We start from the raw sequence: 19,768 nt of genomic DNA, 5'->3' as shown, positions 1-19,768 counted from the left end.
GTCCAGAATTCTTTTTATTATGGTTGATCATTTCTATGCATCTGGTCCACCAGAGGTTGAGAGGTTGGATGGATGGTTAATGACGCAGGACAAAATGAGCCTGTCTAAGCTCATTTTACTTATAAAAACTAAATGGATTGTGAATGTACTGCTCGGTCCGGTGAATATATAACATGCCTATCATCACCTGGTGATTAAAAGAGACCAATGCGTCTTATTTCAATGATAGCCAGGGGTCGATCACTTGATCCTTAAGGGTTAGAGGAAACAACCACCTACGCTAACCACCTGAGCTATATATGCTTGACCGTCCATACGAGAATAAGCACAAGAAGTTTTGCAAGAAAAAATAGGTGGGGTCTTCCCTACTGACTTCGATAAAACAAACTAAAACATTATATGAACAATGCATTATCTTGAAAGTAATTTCTGATCATAAATCCATAAGACCAATAGACGATGCACTAACAGTTACTTATTACTATGCTAGATTACGAAAACAACGATTTTTTATTGTAGGTAAAAGTTGTTTTTGCGACTAACAATCGGTGGGTATAGATCTGTGCCGACTCCAGCTGTTAAGCAGTGAAAGTGGCATCGATACATGTTTTTGCTGACTGATATGTTTCTAGCTAGCCGTTGATTTGACGCACTGAGAAATTTACTACTAGACACATACTCCAATGGTTAGATTGGACGAATCCTCTCCCTCCTCAACAATACGTGTCTCCTCGCATCCTCACCTTTTCCAATATCTAACTCAGATGCCGACAACAAGTTAACAATACAACTTTTTTTGGAAACAGGAGGAGCGCACCCTACTAGTTAATATATTACAAATAAGGAGAGTTAACCACCACAAAAGAAGGAGAAAAGAAAAAAGAAACTAGGTAGCTAACAACAAAGGAAGAGAGATAGTGAAGAAAAAAAGATTACAGAGAGTTTAGCCATAGTTCCATTGAATTCAAAAGGTTGGGCTTTGCTCTTAAGAGCACAAGAGAGAACTCCGAAATGAATTTCCTCCTGCAAGATGCAACGGTAGGGTCGATATTATTGAAGATCTAGTCGTTTCTTGTTGTCCATATACTCCAAGCCATTAGGATGATTATTTTCATAAAGAAAGGGACTCCCAGTTGCTGCCTGATCTTTCTGATTGTCTGCAGAATTGGTCATGTAGATATTACTGTTACGCCAATGGAAACCCAGCATGCCTTGGCAAAATTACAGCGAATAAATAGGTGCGTTGCAGTTTCTGGTCTTTGTAAGATACAGAAATCACACGTGTATGAATCCAGGACCATTCTTTTCCTTCTAAGTAAATCCCTAGTGCTCACTCGATCCTTGATGAGTAACCAGAAAAATACCTTGTGTTTCATCTGACATCGAGATTTCCAAAGCCAAAGAAATGCTGGGTGAGTGCTTCTGTGCCCAATTATTGCTTTGTAGGTTTTTGCTGCTGAAAATAACTCATTTCCCCAACTGTAGCTCCAAAATCTTTGCCTTCTTGAAGCTGATTGTTTTCCAGAATAAGGGAGAGATCCTAAAATTTCTGATATGCTTGGATGGATAATGGGAGGTGGAAATTTAATGATGGAGCCGGCTGCACTAGCGCTTGTTTGAGGGTGATGTTGATGTTTTTGGCAAATAAAAAAAGTTTAGGGTATTGTAGCTTCAGGATTTGATCGTTCCAAGTGTCCTACCAAAAAACCACTAAGGCACCATCCTTGATTGAAACTCTAGCAATACCTTTGAAGGTGTCTAGGCAACTTGCCATTTGAGTAATAGTTATCCCAGACAAGGTGAACCCAGAGAATGTCTGCTCTATTATAAAACTTGTGGAAGAATTTCAGGAGCAATGAGTCATTGTGTGCTTCAAGATTGATAACCCCAAGACCACCTTCACTAGGTAAGCAGACCATTGTCCATGCAGCTTTAAGCGGTTGTTTAGCATTAAGATTAGATCCTCTCCGTAGATAGTGTTTTCTGTACTTGTCCAACTGTTTGATCACACCCTTATGGAGCTTCAAGGTGCATGAGAAGAATACTGCAGATGAAGAAAAGATTGAGTTTACCATTTCTAGCTTGTCAGGAAGGAGGAGATACATAACAGTCTTCTCTCAATTCTTTGGACATGGAGAAGGTAGTCTTCAATTTTTGATTGGTAGTACCCAGTGGAAGGCCAAGGTAGGTGAAAGGTAGGCTGCCTTTCTGACAGTTAAAAGTGTTAGCCAATAACTCAAGTATGTGATCAGAGACATTGATGGGCACCATCAGAGTTTTATTATAATTGACCCTAAGACTAGTAGACTCAGCAAAAGTGCTCAGAATATCCTTTAGTACGAGTAGTTGCGTGGGCAAGCATATTACACCTTTGTTAGTACTGTTACTACACCTTCCATTCTCTTTTGATAGGGATATTTTACATTAAAACAATGACAAGGAAAAATAACTCTACTTGTCATCTAATTAATACAAACAAACTTTTTTCACTAGTCCTCCAATGATTGCCGCGATGACTCCTCGCTGTTGATGCAATTTATTACCACGGCCCACGTTATTGGCAAATAGGACTACCATTTGTGAAAATCTAAATTTTGAAAATATACCTATCAAAAGAGAAATTTTGAAAATATACCTATCAAAAAGAGAATGCATTGAGAACTGCAAAAGAAACAATGTTGTTTAGAGAACGTCAATTAACACGCTTGCACCATTTTAAAAAGAAAACAGCATATACTTTATATGGTAGCCTGCCGGGTCCCACGGTTATGTTTTTGATGCTCCCCCGCGCTGCAGGCTGCAGCCCCTTGCACAGTTGCACTTAATGACCATTTACCTGCCATGGGAAGTCTTTGTTTTCAGGACACCAATGTCCACACTGCCTGCTCTAATCATTTGCGTTTGCTCGCGGCGATGGTCTAACCAACGGAGCCGAAAAGGTATCGGATGGCAGTGTTGTGGCACCGCATACTATGATCCAGTATTTGGATACACCCACTAAAATTTAGCATCTGTCACATCAGATATTTGGATGCTAATTAGAAGTATTAAATATAGGCTAATTATAAAACTAATTGCACAGATGGAGTCTAATTCGAGAGACGAATCTATTAAGCCTAATTAGTCCATGATTTGATAATGTGGTGCTACAGTAACTATTTGCTAATGACGGATTAATTAGGTTTTATAGATTCGTCTCGTGAATTAGCATATGGTTCTGCAATTAGTTTTATAATTAGCTCATGTTTAGTCCTCCTAATTAGTATTCGAATATCTGATATGACACTGCTAAATTTAGCTAGTATCCAAACACCCCATAGCCACGCAAATAGACTCGTCAGGGAGAACATGCAATCGATATCAACCGGTCCTCTTCGCATGTGGGCAAGCTAGCTGTTTCGATCACTTCCTGGCAGATGCTTCCAAAACCCAACTTTTGGTGCACTGAACCTCGATTCTTATACTTTTGTGCTACGCAGTCCGTCTAGATCTGTCGGCATATAGTAGGTCCGGCCTCAGTATGTGGCTGACGGATACTGTTCAGGATACGCTTGTGGAATTGTGGTACCTAGGGATGGGCGTCGCTACCTCCAATAGATTTTGAGTATTTCTATGATGCAGAGGTTCCATGCGAGGACATTTCTCTGAAATAGCAATAGAGCTCATATATTCCATGATTGTATGAGCTAACGATCAAAATTGATAGGTCTGGGCAAGGGCAAACTGGTCTGATCGGGTTACCAAAATCAGACAAAATGGTTTAGGTAACATGTTCAAAATACAATTGAACTTCACCATTGCGTATCTCTCATCAAAATGATCAGAATGTATATGTAGAATGTACAATTCGAATTATAACTTCGGGAAGATATGCACCTGAGAAAATTGGTTTTGCCTAAGTAAGCCGAGTGAAGAGTTGTATTTTGATACATGATTTGTAAGGGTTTCGACTTTTAATGGGGCAAGGCATCCGTTCCCTAAAAATATAAAGGGCCACAACTAGTTAGTCGTGGCCCTTTATATTTCTCTATATTTCAAACGATCAACATTTCAAACAAGCACACAGAATATAGTTCAATACAGTTTTTGGAAAAGGTATCATTGTTCAATATGCCAAGTACTTATGGTCAAAAAGGAATTTGCATGTACTTGGCTATTAAAGCACAAACGACCACCAACGATCACGACAGTTGTGCCTTCCGGAGCATGCACTTGTCCTTAATTGTCCCGTCGCCGCCCGTTCGGACAGACAAATCGGTTCCGACACTATAGAATCACTCATGGCGGTAATCCATCCATATGCTGCTTTCTCGTATTGCGTGGTACTTCCTCTGTTTCAAATTATATATTGTTTTAATTTTTTTTTAAATTTATAGATATTTATATGTATCTAGACGTAGCATATACCTATAAACCCTATAAAACTTAAAAAGTAAAAACGATCTAAAATTATACAGCATCGTCTGTGATGATGCAATGATTTGGAGCTCACACGATCTTTGTGCATCTCTATGAGAACAAGTGCAAGGGACTTAGCAAGAAAACAGCTGAGCGTGGCGGTCAATTGACTCCGGGGCACCACGCGGTGGCAAAAGAACTCTGCGGAACCCGCGCGCCCACGCAGAACTGCGCGGACCGCGCCACCGCGCCGATCGCGCTCGCCCACCTTGGTCACCCAAGAGAGAGAGAGAGAAAAAAAGGGGCCTCTTTCGCAGGTGATCCGTGCTGCCGGGCAACGCGTACGATTGGTCGCGTCGGGCGACCGGCCGTTCCTCGGCAGAGCCTGCCCGTCGCCGGCAAGCCGCTGGGCGCTGGCCACACGCTCGGCCGAGCAACCGGCGGACCGGCCGCAGCGGTGGCACGCTGCAGCATGGGCGCGCGCGACCTCTCCTGTCCTGTTCAACCAAAGAAACACGCGTGAGCGACAAGACCCAAAAAAAACGGAGTCGATAGCAAGCAGGCCATGCTGCCCAGTTTGTTTGTCTGGGCTAAGTAGGCCATGGCCCATGGCCATATGGGGCCGTACCTTCAACGTACGTGTGTCTTCATTTCTCTGCATGCTCGCTCCATCAAAGTAAGGTAGGATGGATGCTTAATGACGCAACACAAAATGAGCCCATTACTTAAACAAACTAAAGGGTCTGTGAATGTAATGCTCGCTCTGATGAATAGCCAGCCTAACATGGAACACAGTTAGCTCACGTATACGCACTCCACAACATGCACAAACACACCTCCAGGCTCCATGAACGTCTATGAAGATTGGACCGGCAAACCTTAAGATCAACTGCCAGTCCACTGAAATGAGACAGGACCGTTTCCTAGAGAAAAAAAAGGAGACAGGACGCCAAACATAGGGGCCGATTCATGAAGGCTCAAAAGGTACAGCCGTTTCCTCTAATAGTTTGGTTCTCAATCAGATTGCGTTCCTCGTTGGATGATTACAAGAGATCAACTGAAGGATAACCTTGTAATTACTATTACAAAAGAGACGAACAAAGAATTGCTGAAAACAATTTGCAAAGGCCAAAACTTGATGCAAGTAGGCACCCACATCAGCAACAACAAAGATGCGTAAGGTCATCTATCCACGATGCATTTATTATTATATAGATAGATTCTTATTCTGCCCCAGGACTCCAGGAGCCTTTATACCCCCTTTTCTTCTTAGGCCAGGAGTCTTATACAGGTATTATACTTCAGAAACTGATAGTACCAACGACAAGAACCGAACATAAGGTTCTCAAACCATGAGGTAGTGCAATTACAGTACATTCTAATGAAACACGAGAAGCACTTCCGTGGTAATCCCGGGTTTCTTGGCGCCTAAGGGCAACTGGCTTTCATCGATCCAGTCTGTCTTATGCATCTACTATACAATTACAATAAAGACAGATGAAGCTAAAAACAGCGATGTGCTTCAGTGCCTGGAGTCCAACTGCCCATTCTATGATGTCATGTATCATGGAGCAGACGAGAGGATGACCTGGAAACCAGATGAACAACTTCACCAAATTAACCATTGTACAGAAAAATCAGTAAAAGATTATGAAAGTAGGTAGAACATCATGTGTTACCTACTAGAAATCAAAACGAACATCGCTAACTGTTTAACTTAAAATCTGAATAGTGAATACAAGACTTATTTTTAGTTCAGATCTAAACATCTCGAAGTACCAAAATTCCTATCAGCACAACTCTTAATCCATATGTTTGTTTTGACAGACTCCAAGAATCTGACCCCAAAGATGTTTTGGAGCAATAAGCCTACAATGTGCATGTCATAGTGCTTCATCTACTCTATCCCACATCATTAGACGTCGTTTCCACCACCACTGGCCACTTCAAACTATTCCTCCCCATATCAGGCCTGATTTTTTGTCACTGCTGAGCCTGAGTGTCTGAGGCTAAAAGCATTCTTAGTAGACTTTAGGAAGGTGCGTGCAGCACTTGTGAGGTTGATCTACCTCATTTTTTCGCTTATACCTTGTTTTCTAAAAAGTAAGGTCCAACAAGGTCTTCTGTTGTACTATGACAAAGGAAGAGGTTATGATGCATCAACGAACACGTGCCTGCTTTGCAAACATCAATTGGAAGGGCTATAAAAGTTACAATTTTTTAAGGTAACACAAAGCGGCACTGCAGAAATGATACTCATGCTCCTATGAAAATAAACAATATCACTGTCTCCCAGTCGCCACTACACAGCAGACTCCTGCAGAGTAGGCCATGATTGTTGTAACTTGTTCTTCCACAAAAGTTCATGAAAAACGATAAAAATGGACGGGATTGGAATTAGCTAGGTGCATGAAATCCAAAGGGCTTGTCAAACACACTGGGCCCATTTCAGAGCAACTAGATGCCCCTTAACAGATCAACACCACGCTGTTGCCACAGTAAGATAAGCAAGCTTCCTGCTCAGGCCTTCCCTCTCAACATTAGCCAATGCCCACCTCCTCACCTCCCCTCAACGGCTTCTTGCAAGCCTCGGAGAGGTGGTGGAAGGTTGTCACATAAAAGCCAGCGGTGACTTGTGTGCCACCTACCCTGTGTCAAAAACTCCCATCCTGTACCAGTCGACCACCTAGGCGCTAGGTGACAGTTACAGCCCACCTAGCATCTAGAAGTTTCTAGAATCTAGAATGCAGCTAGACAAAAAAAACCCATCTACCATTGATTCACTACCCTGCATAGAAATGTTGTCAGCTAGGAAATAAAGATGAGTGCTGTTCTTCCCACGTCAGCCTTCTAGTTCACATGTTAACTACACTGTCACACTTTGGCGTTCACTGCTTGTTGGCCAGCATCTCCATGTTGCCAAAGTAGAAAGCCCATGAAAGATCAGAGTATTTGATCACAAGTATTTTGCGATAGTGAAAATGAATTCATCTTTATAACTAACACATTGGTTAAACAGTTGAAGTCTACTCAAGAGGAAATATGGGACATCATCGGCACAGCATTTATAACCTCTTTGTGAATGATACAGTAATAGTAGCTTTTCCTAACAAAATCAGCATGTTGAAACTATAGATTTTATGTTTTCAGTCATAGTGTTCCTCTCAGAATCCTTGCAAAAGATAATAAGGTCAGTTGATTCCATGGCTTTTTTTTTTCTTTTTCTTTTTTGTAAAGCAGACTGATTCTTAATAGAACTGTAGCAAAGTTTACGTCGTAGTTGTAGACGACTGACCCTATATTTGACCCCACAGCCTTTCTAGCACCACCACTGGCAAAGCAAGTCAGCTTCCTGCAGACCTATATATCTGCATTTCAGTGTACTTCCATTTATCCTGATACCACTGATGCATTGCAGCATGAAACGCGGTCAGTCCTGGAAATGTTGCTGTCCAAGACAATGAAATGGAGATTGATGTTTGATCCAAGCAATGAAGTATCGGTGTATATATTTGTGCTTTTGGACTACTGCTGCTGCAGCACATGATCTTTTACAGTTCCACTTCTACCGCAAGATTTACTGTTCAGAAATGAACTAGCACTAGCCACTAGGTACATAAATAGTGTTTGTGTTTGCTAGTTTTTCTATTTCTTACTGGGTTATCGATAATTTATTGCTTTGCAGCTTTCAAGTAATTCATGGACTGTTATCATGAATGATGAATGATCTTGAAGAATGCTCTTCTAAGTTCTTGTAGGCATCTGTAAGTACAAACCCATTAAAACTAAACTTTGTATCTCCAGTTGCAAACTTTCCCACAAACAATCAATTCTTGAGTTAATTAACGGCTGAAACACTAGGAATTAATATGCCGTTGTTTGTGGGAGACTGTGGCATTAAGCCATTGCCAGTCCAAGAAAGAGAGAAATATACTAAGCAGTTTTTGCACTGATAACATAAGATATCACTTTGCTTAAAAGGGCTAAAGTTACTTGCTAATTTTCAACGCTTGAAGTATCCTGAGTATCAACACTGCAAGAGCCAATTACACTTCCTATTAAAGAAAACAACTGGGAAAGCAAGCAATCCCAGCACAGTCAAGCAACTATTTCAAATGCCAAAGAACCTAACAAAATAGCAGCAGTGCAGCACAACAAAAATCATAAAACGGTGGACTATATTAAACAGGTAGATAATGCAACACTATTTGTAAGTTACATTGCCAAGCTAACTGTTAGAGGCTACAGCACTTCTAGCTAGAACGACTGGAACAATTCAAACATCTATAACTCTGAACTGCCATCACATAAAAGAAAGATAAAGTGTGCCTCAGACCGCTGAGATTCGTAGTCAAATAGGATTCATTTCGTTATCATGTTTACTAAAACGACTACCCTTCCCCAAGTAATAAAAAATGAAACAATCATGCTTGCTAATCTGAGAAAATAGCAAAAATACTGCAGGCATCCTTTGGTCAATTTGATGTATACAAATAAAAAAAGGGCAATAATAATCGATGTTGTGTTCTTAATTCCATGATCATACCACGCTCAAGGAGACGGTACCAACAAAATTTGAGACTACAAAACCAAAGTAGTCGGGACGAGTAGTACTCTACTCACCTTGCTGTCTTATGAGTCAGCCTTGGCGGGGCACTCGAGGCTGGCGTTGAAGTCCCGCGCGGGGAACTTGGCGGAGACCGACCCAACCTCGAAGACGAGCTGGTCCCCGTCGGCACGGATCCCTGTGATGGACCACCAGCGGAAGAAGGCCCTGACGCGGATGCCGCTAAGGCCCGAGATGCGGCGGTCGTCGAGCCGCCCCGTGAGGCGGTTGTTGAAGGCGGCGAGGTAGCTCCCCGCGGGCAGCACGATGCGGCAGCTGGAGTGGAGGTCGACGGCGAAGTCCCCGGACCCGGTGTCGAGCGTGTACCCCCGCACGTTGGCGGGGAGCAGGCCCCGCGGGAAGCCCCGGAGGCGGAGCTCGTCGTACGCGGTGCTGGTGGTGTTGGCCGGGAGGGAGGAGGAGATTGAGGAGTCCGGGCGGGCGAGCGGCAGCAGGAGCGACACCGCGAGGAGGGCGGCGAGGAGGCGGCGCGCCATCGGGATTGGGGATGGGGAGGAGGAGGAGGAGTCGACGCGGGGGAGGGAGGAGAGAGGCGTGAAGCGTTGGAAGAGTGTGAGGCAGTTGAGCGGGTCAGGGCGATACTACTGTACTAGCAACGCCACGTCGACAGCGAATGGTCAAACATGGTGGGTTCCTTGAACCTACTCGCGGGTTTCATACTTGCGTAGTAATTTTTTTTTCGAAACACAGTTACATGATCTTAAACGTCGTAAAAACGAAGATCCTGTTAAACTTTTAGTTTTGATCGTAATTCGTAAAATCCTGGTATGATGCAATCAGGATTTTGAAAGCAATGCATGCCCGTGGCGTAGTTGCCAGAATTGTTGGGCAGGCGTTGGCAGCTCCCAGCGGCATTTCATCCAAACCGTACCAGCCACATCGAAAGGTCGCCATCCTATTAAGTACTAGTAAGAGTAATTAGTGCAGTAGCAAATGGCTGGTACAGGTCGCTTTACGTATAATGAGTCCCTCGAATTTGGGTAATTGACCAAATAACACGGATCTTGGAACATATACTGCCTAGCTGCTTGTAAATAATTATTAATTGTTTTTTTCGGGAACACACTTCATTTGGTACTAGATGGTTTTTGTTTTATTGTAGGGGCCAATTACACGGTGGGGCATGCGATTTGCTTGTCAACGGAAACAGGTCTGTTCGCTTCAGTTTATTCAACCGGCTTATCAGCTACCAAACAGTATTTTTCTCTCACAACAAATCAGCCATTTCAGCTTTTCAGCCAGCTTATAAGCTGAAGCGAACAGGTTTGGCTGATTAGTGTGTTGCTCGTTAACTTCTGAAGCGAACAGGTTTGGCTGATTAGTGTGTTGCTCGTGTTAACGGCGATCTGATATGGGTCCACGAAATTATTTAGTACTATTTTCGTGCCCGGAGAAACTCGCCGTTATCTTGGATAGTACCACGCTGCCAATCGCAGCGATTTTCTTGCTCTGAACTTTTCTTCTCTCTCTCGGTTTTTCAAATATTCTAGTCAAACGACCGTGAAAAGCAAGACAATTCCAGTTCCGGTAGCTAGAGTTATACCGGAGCCGTCCACAGTAACAGACGATCCCGAGGCTGAGATCGAAGATTTGCCTCTCTTGCTACAAATGCAATCAGAGGATCGCCATTTTTTTTTCCTGCTACGGAACAACATGTATCCAACAATATGTATTGCACATCCACAAGTACTACCCAAGAACCGGATGGATCGCTACTAGTCAATCAAGCCACCAAAAGCTCTGCACGCTTCATCACCTTACATATGCTCTCCAGGACATCCGCCGGGCTAACGTCTCCGACGACGGTCACCTTCTTGCTCTCCAGCTCCACCTTGAAGGACACAACTCCTGCGCAGCAGAGAACTCAGATTGCTTTGCATAGTTGCATGCTTTGCTTGCAATCATTCGTGTAGTGCAGGGATGAAGATAAGCTGCCGGGCATGCCGTGCTCATCACCTACCTTGCATCTTGGAGACCTGCTTCTCGACCTTCCTCGCGCAGCCATGGCAGTGCATGGACACCTTCAGAGCGACGGTCTGGGCGGTTCAACAAGCAGAGTTAATCATCTGGGAGAAGAGCCGAATGAGATGCACAACAACAGAAAACTAACTAATGCTTCCAGTGATCGGTCACCTTCGGCTCCACACGCACAGCTAGAGCCTTGGATGTGTCACCGGAATCCGTGACCGGCACGATCTGATGTTGCAGGTGGCTCCTCAGCAAGCCGCTCCTCTCGCTGCTGTCCTCGTCTTCTTCCTGCAAACCGCCCGATGCAGAGGAACGAGGGAACCAGCGCAAAATTCTCTTGAAAGTGAAACCCCTTGAAGCCATTTGGGTGGCTCTCTCCCCCGGGCTGAAACTGCAAGCAGTTTGGCCAGAGGCGTCTCAGTAAGAAGTCACTTGTTTATATAGACAACAAGGAACAGCCAGCCTACATGCATATTCACACAGCCAATGCCAACGTTGTTACTGTGTACCTTTTTTTTCATTTCAGAACAATAATGAGAGTGTTCTAGATGCACTCAGGTGATATGCCTGCCCCCATGGAAATGTCTAGGGAGGTCAACCACCAGAGAACACAAAAGTTCTTATCAGAAGCTCAACGGCAGATCCATCTGCCCAACCACTTCGCTGGTTGAGACGTCCTGCCCTTCAGCACCTTCTCCTGGATCTCTTTGTAGCCTGGATCTATGTTGGGTGGCCAATACATATTCCGATATTTGGCAGGAAAGGTGGCACCAACACGACAGATACGTATTGCGTGCCATCTGAAAAGATGAGCACTGCCACTGCATGAGTAATTATCGCTTGGTGATTACTCTGAACAAACATCAGGAATAATTGTGGCAAAACTGATTACAAAGGACGGGATACAATAGGACACATCTCTACACCGTTGTGGTATAGCATCCCTTAAAACGCTTAAATGCTACATCATTTGTAGCCACAGCCAACGCCCAACAAACATGTCCTGTAAGAAAAAAATGGCATCTTTCAGTTTTTTAATCAAACCGGCTCATTTCTGGGTTCTGGCTCTGGTAAAGCGACATGCAGCTCATCCGACTGACAAAAAACAAAGCTCTGGAAATTTTACCATGAATTGAGAACCCATCACCCTGGAAAACAGAAAGACAGGCAGGTAACTAGATGGCTTTTCAAGCAGGTACCCCGAAAAATCCATGTGAGCACATGGAACCAAACTAACTGGACACTCATTTGAGCTGAAAATAGTTGCAAACCGCACCCACATTTCAACACTGTCCAAAAGATACAAACTGCGGCAGTAAAGCCACTCAGTCTTAGCAACCACTATAAGCGGACCGGTACATCAGAGCAGACTGACACCAACGGGAGTCAGTACTCACTAACAAGATGTAGTTAAAAAAAACTCAACTTTCTCAACCAATGCAAATCATTATTCCAAGCTCTCATCAACAACCGCCCACATCTTCAGAAGCAGCCAACAAATATGATATTTCCATATGCATCACAACCGAGCAACACCTAAAATTTCATGATGCCATCAGTCGCATTGTTGTCGAAACTGAAATCACAATTAGTAGTGATCTTGGGAGGAAAATGCTTACTACAGTTCAAGTAACGAATGACACCCCTGCTCTGCTGTGAAGTGACCCCATCAGATAACTCCAGCATGAACAGGCATAAGACCTGGCAAATGAACAGCTAGTTAGGCAAACTACATCCAACTGTTGAAAATGAAACCATATCACAAATGCTAGTTAAAATTATACATCAGAATGTTTACAGCATATAGATGTAATTGTAGCAGAGTAGCTTCATTTGGAAATACATACTCCCTCCGTCCATAAATATATGACGTTTAGGACAAGCTAGTTCATTTTGAACTAACTAAAGCTTGTCCTAAACGTCATATAACTATGGACGAAGGTAGTATCATTTTAGCTTCTCTACATAACTTCTCCCCCTCCAAATACCCTCTACCCCAAAATCCCTTCTAGCCATTGATGCTTCAACAATGTAGAAATACATCTGAGAGAAAGTAATAGATGGGATTGGAAAGGGGGGAAAAAAAGACAAACTGCAAGGTGTGTGATGATGTTGTATTTCAAATTAAGAGCAGTGAACTACAGGCATCATATGCATTCCTCTCTTAGGCATTATGCACACTTGCTTAGGCAGTTAGGCATTCAAAGATGTCTAAAGATAGGACATTACCTAACATAATTTACGATACCAAAGCCACCCAAAGTGCTCCAGATCAAAACTGGAGATCACAAAGGGCCTAAATAGGGCCTGTGGAACACATAAGCAACAGATAAGTTTAAGCACAAAGAAAAAGAAGTTAGTAGGTGATATCAGAAAAAATATGTAACTAACCATAAGCAGCTTATTCAGATGCAGTTCACCTTACAAGGTGCATCACTGACTGAAGTTCATCTCTGAGTATCTGCAATACAAGAGTGCATAGCATGCATAAGCTTGTTGATGTAACAAACACCAATGTGATTTTGCAAGTTAAAAAAAAAGGGCATAGAATATCTTACCTCCTGGGCTTGTTCTGGCGCTGATCAAGCTCTTCATTCCCAATATCTGCAGTTCAAGTTAGATAAATATTAGTAAAGCAGCTTACAAATTGTAGCATGAGCTAATGCATTATTTTCAATGCATGATAGAGATGAAGCACAACTCACCATTTCGAGGAGGAGATTTCGACCCTCTATTAGCAGTAGGTTCCCTGTAAGGGTAATAAAGACTTAGCATCCTTCGTTAAGAGAACATTTTATTAATGATGAAATAAAAACATGGACCAATGGGGGCAAATGTATGAGAACTACAAGCAGTTTTGCCTAAAGCATGTGAATTGCAACTGATCGAACTACTTTATACAAGAGAACATTATCCGAGCTCCCATCAGGAACGAAAATGTATAATTGTATATAAATGCCCAAATGCTTGTGTGAATGACCCACTGACCACAATTGAAATGTTGATGCTAATAACCCATTTTATTTTACACAAGGTGGCATAATTTGTATGGCTGATTGGGTTGCTGCACGTACAGGCAATTACATAAATCGTATGGCTAGCTGGGTCAAGCTTTAGTATTTCACCTGGATGGAACTGAAGATGATGTCTGTCCTGAAGGTCTGGAGTAAAAGCTCGGATCAAGGGCTATATAAGGTGGATATGATCCTCCAAAAGCACCAGCTGCACCGGCCAATAATGGCAACCTGTACCAAGTTCAATCATCATAGGGTAAACAAAAAGATCGTGCAGAAATAGGAGGGTATATCCCCACCAACATATTAAGTCACAGAAGAAAAACTCCGGTACATTAACAAATTAGAAGTACTGCAGAATAATGAGAGGTGCAATAAAAAAAACCCCAGTGCGTTAACAAAGTAGAATTACTGCAGAATAATGAGGTCCAATAACATCTTCTACAATAAGGAAAACGAAACCTGAAATTGTATCCTTTCATTTAAAAATAAAGTAATAAACTAACGTTGTTGGGCAATTGAGTTATTGACCATCCCATTCGTATTATGTAAGTGTACAAAAATGAAAGCATTCTTACAGGTTGAAGAAAAGAAATGTATATTAGGCAAAATGAAAAAGAGAAGTAATGAGGAACAAGACAGATGCATTCACAGAATTTGAGTGCAAATACTGCTGTTGCCTCTTCCATTTTGTTGTCTTAGGAATCCATGCGGTTAATGATACTTCTGATCATACACGAGCACACAAATAATATTTGTAGACACAACAGAGAGACTAGCAAATCCAAAAAGATATATGAATATACCATGTCATTTCGTTGTTTCCCATCCCCATCTGCTGCTGAGCTACGTAGCCAGGGAGAGCCATACCAATAGTAGGAACTCCAGGACCACCAGGATGCTGACCCCCAAATTGCATCACTGCATTACAGGAGAGAAAATAGGTAATGAATCAGTTCAAGTGATTATCAGAAAACTGAAAATAATAATCAAAACACTAAAGAAAATAAGGTAAACTGAATGTTGAAGTTAACAAACCTGGCAGCAGAGCTGGAGTGCCAGGAAAATTTTGATCGCCCTGGGAAAGACCAGCAGCCCCAATAACTTGGGCGCCACCATACATAAATGAACCCATTCCAGTTTCATGGTTATTGGCTTTTACCACCGCTGAAGGTGCCTTCGAATTATTCTGACTAGGGTATGAACCATTCTCACCACTTTCTGTTGATTTAACAGGTTGATGCTGAGCAGGTGACAAATTGTTAGTCCGATGGTTCAACGGCTGAGGTGGGATCCTCGCTGCAGATTGATTCGGCACTTGGCCTGACTTTGGGTGCATGACTGGCGCGTGACTCTGCATTTGCGTAGAAATCCTCTGCATTTGGTGAAATGATGAAGTGGACTGATTATTTGAAGAAACCCCGGTGTTTGAACTGCCCCCTGAAGCCCTGACAACAGGTGATTGACCAGGATTAACCGATGATGATGTGAATCCTGAATTCAATGATGTCGTTGGGGCCCTTCCAGGTGATGATCTAACAGGACCATCAGCATGAAACCTATCACGTCCACCATAATCCATGGTTGTCCTACCTCTAACCATTGGACCAGATTGTAGCTTTGAGTTATCATCCATCTTCATGGAAGAAGGAAGGACCTTATTGGAACCTCCTGTTTGTATGTCCCTTCTTTGAGCTGCTACAGGAAAATCTTGGTTGGATGCACCAGAAGGATAAAATGGTGGTGACGCAGAATTTAGGCTTGAATTGATGACATTCTTTTTAGGAGGGGCAGCCTCTGGCTGTGTGTGTGAAACTTGACCAGAATCTCTGGCTGCTGCAGTATTTGGAGCGGGTTCTCGAAATCTTGCTGCTCTGAATAAGAAATGAGAAGAAAACTGTGTAAGAGAACTTCACAAGCAAAGGTGCAGTAGTGACCAAAAATATTTTTGTCCCAAGTTATTTACTATCACTCACTGTTTTCGCTGGGATCCAACAACCTCTCTGCTGTTCCTTGCAACAGCTTCATAACGTCGAGGTCCTCTTCCTCTAACTACTTTTGGGGGGCGGTTTTGGGTGTTGCCATCTTCCTGGTAATTGCGGTTCTTTCCCCCTCTGGGAAAACCACGACCACCACCTCTTGCTTTACCTCGACCACCACGACCTCTAAAACGACCTCTTGACATGCGCTGATCCTGCAACACAAAGATTTTTGCATCCTTGAGATTTGTTAGTGGTTGTGCTTGGTTTTGCGCACTAAAGGTCATGAGCAATTACTTCATAGCGATCATCTTGCAAGTTCATCTCCTCAAATCTGTCATGCACCCAAGCTTGATCATCTTTAGCATCCCATAACTTCCTCCCACCAAACATTCGCCTGTTTATAGAGGAAAAAGAAAAGAAAACAGTCAGCACACGGCATATAAATATGAAGCATTAAATATTGACAGTATTACCCACTATCAGGTCACATTATGACAAAGGCAGCTTGCTAAGAAAATTGACTAAGAAACCACAGCACTAGATTAGCCACAAGCTTGAATTTAGTGGTAGAGAACGCTGTCATGTACAAGCTCATTGCACTGTAAGCCATTAGCAGACAATTCTTTTTTTTAATGATCCCTTTAAGAACACGAAAGGATGTTCACAACTAAAAGGATTCCAGAGTTCTGTGAACCAACAGTCAACCCAATCTAGTGACAATAATGATTAACCGTCTGGTTGTTCTTTCCTTGAAAATAACACTATCTGATTGTACCAAAATCTCATTGCCAGCCTGAGAGTTGACGAAACCACCATAAAGCACAAATAAACTCACAACTCCACACACAGTTTGTCGCTGTGAAACACCCTCTAATCTAAAATTAGCACTGTTGACAAATTTATTCATTTTATTCCATCAAACTATTTTATTATACTCCCTGGTTTAGAAATTTATTCATTTCATTCCATCAAACTATTATATTATACTCACTGGTTTGCGATTTTCCCTCCATTGGTAAATGTATGGCGTTTTGGACACCAAGATGATCTTCAATATGGAACTCTGACCAATACTTTATATACGAAATAAATAATAAACATATTTCCGCAACAATCCAAGGATATTGTCTTCATGTGATCAATTCAAATGAATTTTCTTAAATACATCAAAGTTAGACAGGCTTCACTACACACTTTCTAGAGGGTCACAAATTTATGAACAGAGGGAGAGCCTTTTTTCCCTGGCCCTTAGCTCTTTGCCAATGTTCAAAAAGTGTTAGGCTAGAGTACACATGGGGCCTGGGCGTTGCCTAGCACACCATTTAGAACAATGCTACTTTCTATTATGACCTTGTTCAAGATGTAAGTACATGTTCCAAAAAGTACTTGCGTTAGGGACACATTCAGGATCCACCTAGCGCCTTGCCACCTAGGCATTACCAAGACGGTTGTATTTTTTCCAGAAGGCTAGAGTAGTGCCAAGTTAAATAGAAGAAATTTGGCATGTTACAAACATAATTTGACATTATCATGCATCAATGAGTTCCATGACCACAGATCATCTTCCTCCACCAATTTTCACCACTTTCATACATAGATCAAACCCTAAACCATTCTAGGCAGGAAACACCTAGACAAAATGCTTAGGTGGTAGGCTAGGCAGTGCTGCTCCACCTAGCACCTAGGGACTGCCTTATGAAATAGAGCAGATATAAACAAAGCTGAGATTGTGGCGGGCAATATTTTGATATGCTCACCTTCTAGAATCCTGCTTTTCTACTCGCCTATGTCAAGAAAAGCTGTATCTTTTCCATGGACAGCTTTTGTGCTCAGAAAAAAGCCTCTTTTTGTCGGAACTGCAGGTGATATCAACTAAAAAGTATCCCCTGGCCCTAAGTTTACATTACCGTACACCGCCTAGGCCTTATCCAATAACTTCTGAGCTACCCCCACCCCAGAATCTATTGCCATTTTCCTTGACACCAATGAGAGCCAAAGGTTACCAAAATCTTGCCATTTGACTAAAATGAGTCGCTATTGATATCAATGCCAAGATTTTGTTGGCACTCTGTTAAATTTGGCACTATCATCCATTTTAGGAGCCAGAGTTGACAAACACTTGAGCAGACAATTTGGTTGCCTAGATTTTGACAATGCCGGACACAGACCAAACAGGCCCTAAACCTCTGGCCCTAAAGTCGAAACTACACAGTTGTGATTCTACGGAAAGTATGAGCTAGAACTGAATTTGTAGTTTTAAGGAAGCGAGGCACACCTGCGCCGGCCGCGGTTCTCCTCCTGAAACCGGTCATCATGCATGTAGAAGGCACCAGAAGTGGGCACTGCGAACGGCTCCTGCTCCTTCTCCTCCCCCTCGCCCTTGGCCTCCCCTTCCGCCAGTCCCTCCTCCCCAGCCACGCCATCCTCCCCGCGTGACTCCTGGCCGCCGCCGCCGCCGTCCTCCATGGGCGGTGCCGCGCGCCCTTCATACTCCTCGAACCCCTCTCCCACATCCTCCTCTTCCTCGTCGTAGTATTCCTCGTCCTCCTCATCCACCTCGTCGTCGTACGCCTCGGGTGCCCCCTGGCCGTCGTCGTCCTGGTCTGGCCCGATCCGCGCCCGGGGCCTCCCGTCCTCGGACCCCTCGTCATCGCTGGCCTCCCGGCGCCGCATCGTCGGGAGCAGCGCGTCGTCGGGGTCGCTCACGTATTCCTCATCCTCCTCCACTTCACCCGCCCCATCCGCCCCCGGAGCGGTGTCCGGCTCCGGCGTGAGCGGCGCCGCGGGGGGCTTCTCAACCGGGGCGGCGTCGGCGTCGGCGGCGGCGGCGGCAGCGGGAGCGGAGGCTGCGGAGGCGGCGGGCGGCTGCTCAGGCTGGGCATCCGGGGCCGGCGGGTCGGCCATGGCGAACCGAGCAACCCTAGATTTGGGCGCGGTGCGGTGTGGTGAGGATTTTTTTCCCCCTCGTGCGCTGCGGTTTTGAGAGAGTTCGAATCGAAGGGTAGGGGGAGCAGGGGACAGCGAGGGGCTCGTGGAACGGAACGGGATGGGGTGGGGTTGAGCCGTTGAGGCAGACGGAGGGGGCGTGGAACGGGTACGGCACGGGGGACGCCAGAGTCGCAGTCGGTTGTTGTCGTCGATGGAGTGGAGTGGAGGTTCGGTTGGTTAGGTAGGAAACTCATATTCGGTGCATTTCGATCCTGGGTAGGGTTTTTCTAGTCCAGGCTTTGGAGGGTTTTGCCACTTGTTCAAGCGAAGAAAATCCTGTTAGGCTAGGTGTAATCCACTCGGGCTCGTATAAAAAACCCACTCCGGCTAAGGCACTACAAAGAAAAACATCAAATAGAAAATAAGATAGTTGTTGATGAGCAATAATATCAGTAAGATGTGATTATGTTCTTTTAACAAACTTCCTGTCATCATTATCTCTTCACGCGGACATTTATTATTTTATGTTTTTTGAGCTACTAAGTATGTTACACTTCTAATGCAATTAAAGGTTTGTTTAGATCCTTGCAAGCCGCCAGCCTCGCCTTGCCGGCCAAGGTCAGTCGTTTGGTAGCAAGAGCAGCAAGCTTGCCCAGCTGGGCAAAGGATTTCTTTGACCACGCAAGAGAGCCGATTCCGCTCTCCTACGCTGGCAAGGTTGAGCGCAAGACGCCACGGTTTCGAGCTCACAGCCACCAAATCGAGGTCTGTCGTAGTCAAATCGAGTCCGCCGCCACCAAACTGGGTCTTGCCATCACCGAATCAAACACTACTACTGCCGAGTCGGACCT

General features: G+C 43.9%; 3 protein-coding genes across 4 annotated transcripts; all 3 read right to left on the bottom strand.

Annotated features, from left to right (window-relative positions):
* Nucleotides 1–5,571: 5,571 nt before the first annotated feature.
* LOC117859241 (uncharacterized) lies at nt 5,572–9,597 on the bottom strand. Its single transcript, XM_034742450.2, has 2 exons — nt 9,022–9,597; nt 5,572–5,986 (listed from the first exon to the last, which is right to left on the bottom strand). Exon 1 carries the CDS (start codon nt 9,499–9,501, stop codon nt 9,031–9,033), a length of 471 nt encoding a protein of 156 aa, XP_034598341.1. The 5' UTR covers nt 9,502–9,597; the 3' UTR covers nt 5,572–5,986; nt 9,022–9,030.
* Nucleotides 9,598–10,602: 1,005 nt separating this feature from the next.
* Nucleotides 10,603–11,516, bottom strand: LOC117859242 (protein SODIUM POTASSIUM ROOT DEFECTIVE 2). Its single transcript, XM_034742451.2, has 3 exons — nt 11,159–11,516; nt 10,986–11,061; nt 10,603–10,873 (listed from the first exon to the last, which is right to left on the bottom strand). The coding sequence occupies exons 1-3, from the start codon at nt 11,354–11,356 to the stop codon at nt 10,749–10,751; spliced, it is 399 nt and encodes a 132-aa protein (XP_034598342.1). The 5' UTR covers nt 11,357–11,516; the 3' UTR covers nt 10,603–10,748.
* A 724-nt stretch (nt 11,517–12,240) lies between these two features.
* LOC117859240 (protein MLN51 homolog) lies at nt 12,241–19,011 on the bottom strand. 2 transcript variants are annotated; one of them, XM_034742448.2, is made up of 12 exons: nt 18,265–19,010; nt 16,284–16,383; nt 15,984–16,201; nt 15,046–15,881; nt 14,814–14,928; nt 14,119–14,238; nt 13,699–13,742; nt 13,552–13,597; nt 13,385–13,454; nt 13,223–13,300; nt 12,613–12,694; nt 12,241–12,529 (listed from the first exon to the last, which is right to left on the bottom strand). In XM_034742448.2, exons 1-9 carry the CDS (start codon nt 18,891–18,893, stop codon nt 13,427–13,429), a joined length of 2,136 nt encoding a protein of 711 aa, XP_034598339.1. In that variant the 5' UTR covers nt 18,894–19,010; the 3' UTR covers nt 12,241–12,529; nt 12,613–12,694; nt 13,223–13,300; nt 13,385–13,426. The 2 variants fall into 2 exon arrangements, with proteins under 2 accessions (XP_034598339.1, XP_072149698.1); XM_072293597.1 differs by lacking the exon at nt 13,223–13,300 and having other exon boundaries at nt 18,265–19,011.
* Between the last annotated feature and the right edge of the window lie 757 nt (nt 19,012–19,768).

The sequence above is a fragment of the Setaria viridis genome, chromosome 5, assembly GCF_005286985.2.
Source record: "Setaria viridis chromosome 5, Setaria_viridis_v4.0, whole genome shotgun sequence".
Lineage (NCBI taxonomy): Eukaryota > Viridiplantae > Streptophyta > Magnoliopsida > Poales > Poaceae > Setaria > Setaria viridis.
The sequence above is the reverse complement of the archived record's forward strand: the minus strand, read 5'-3'. Positions and strand labels throughout refer to the sequence as shown.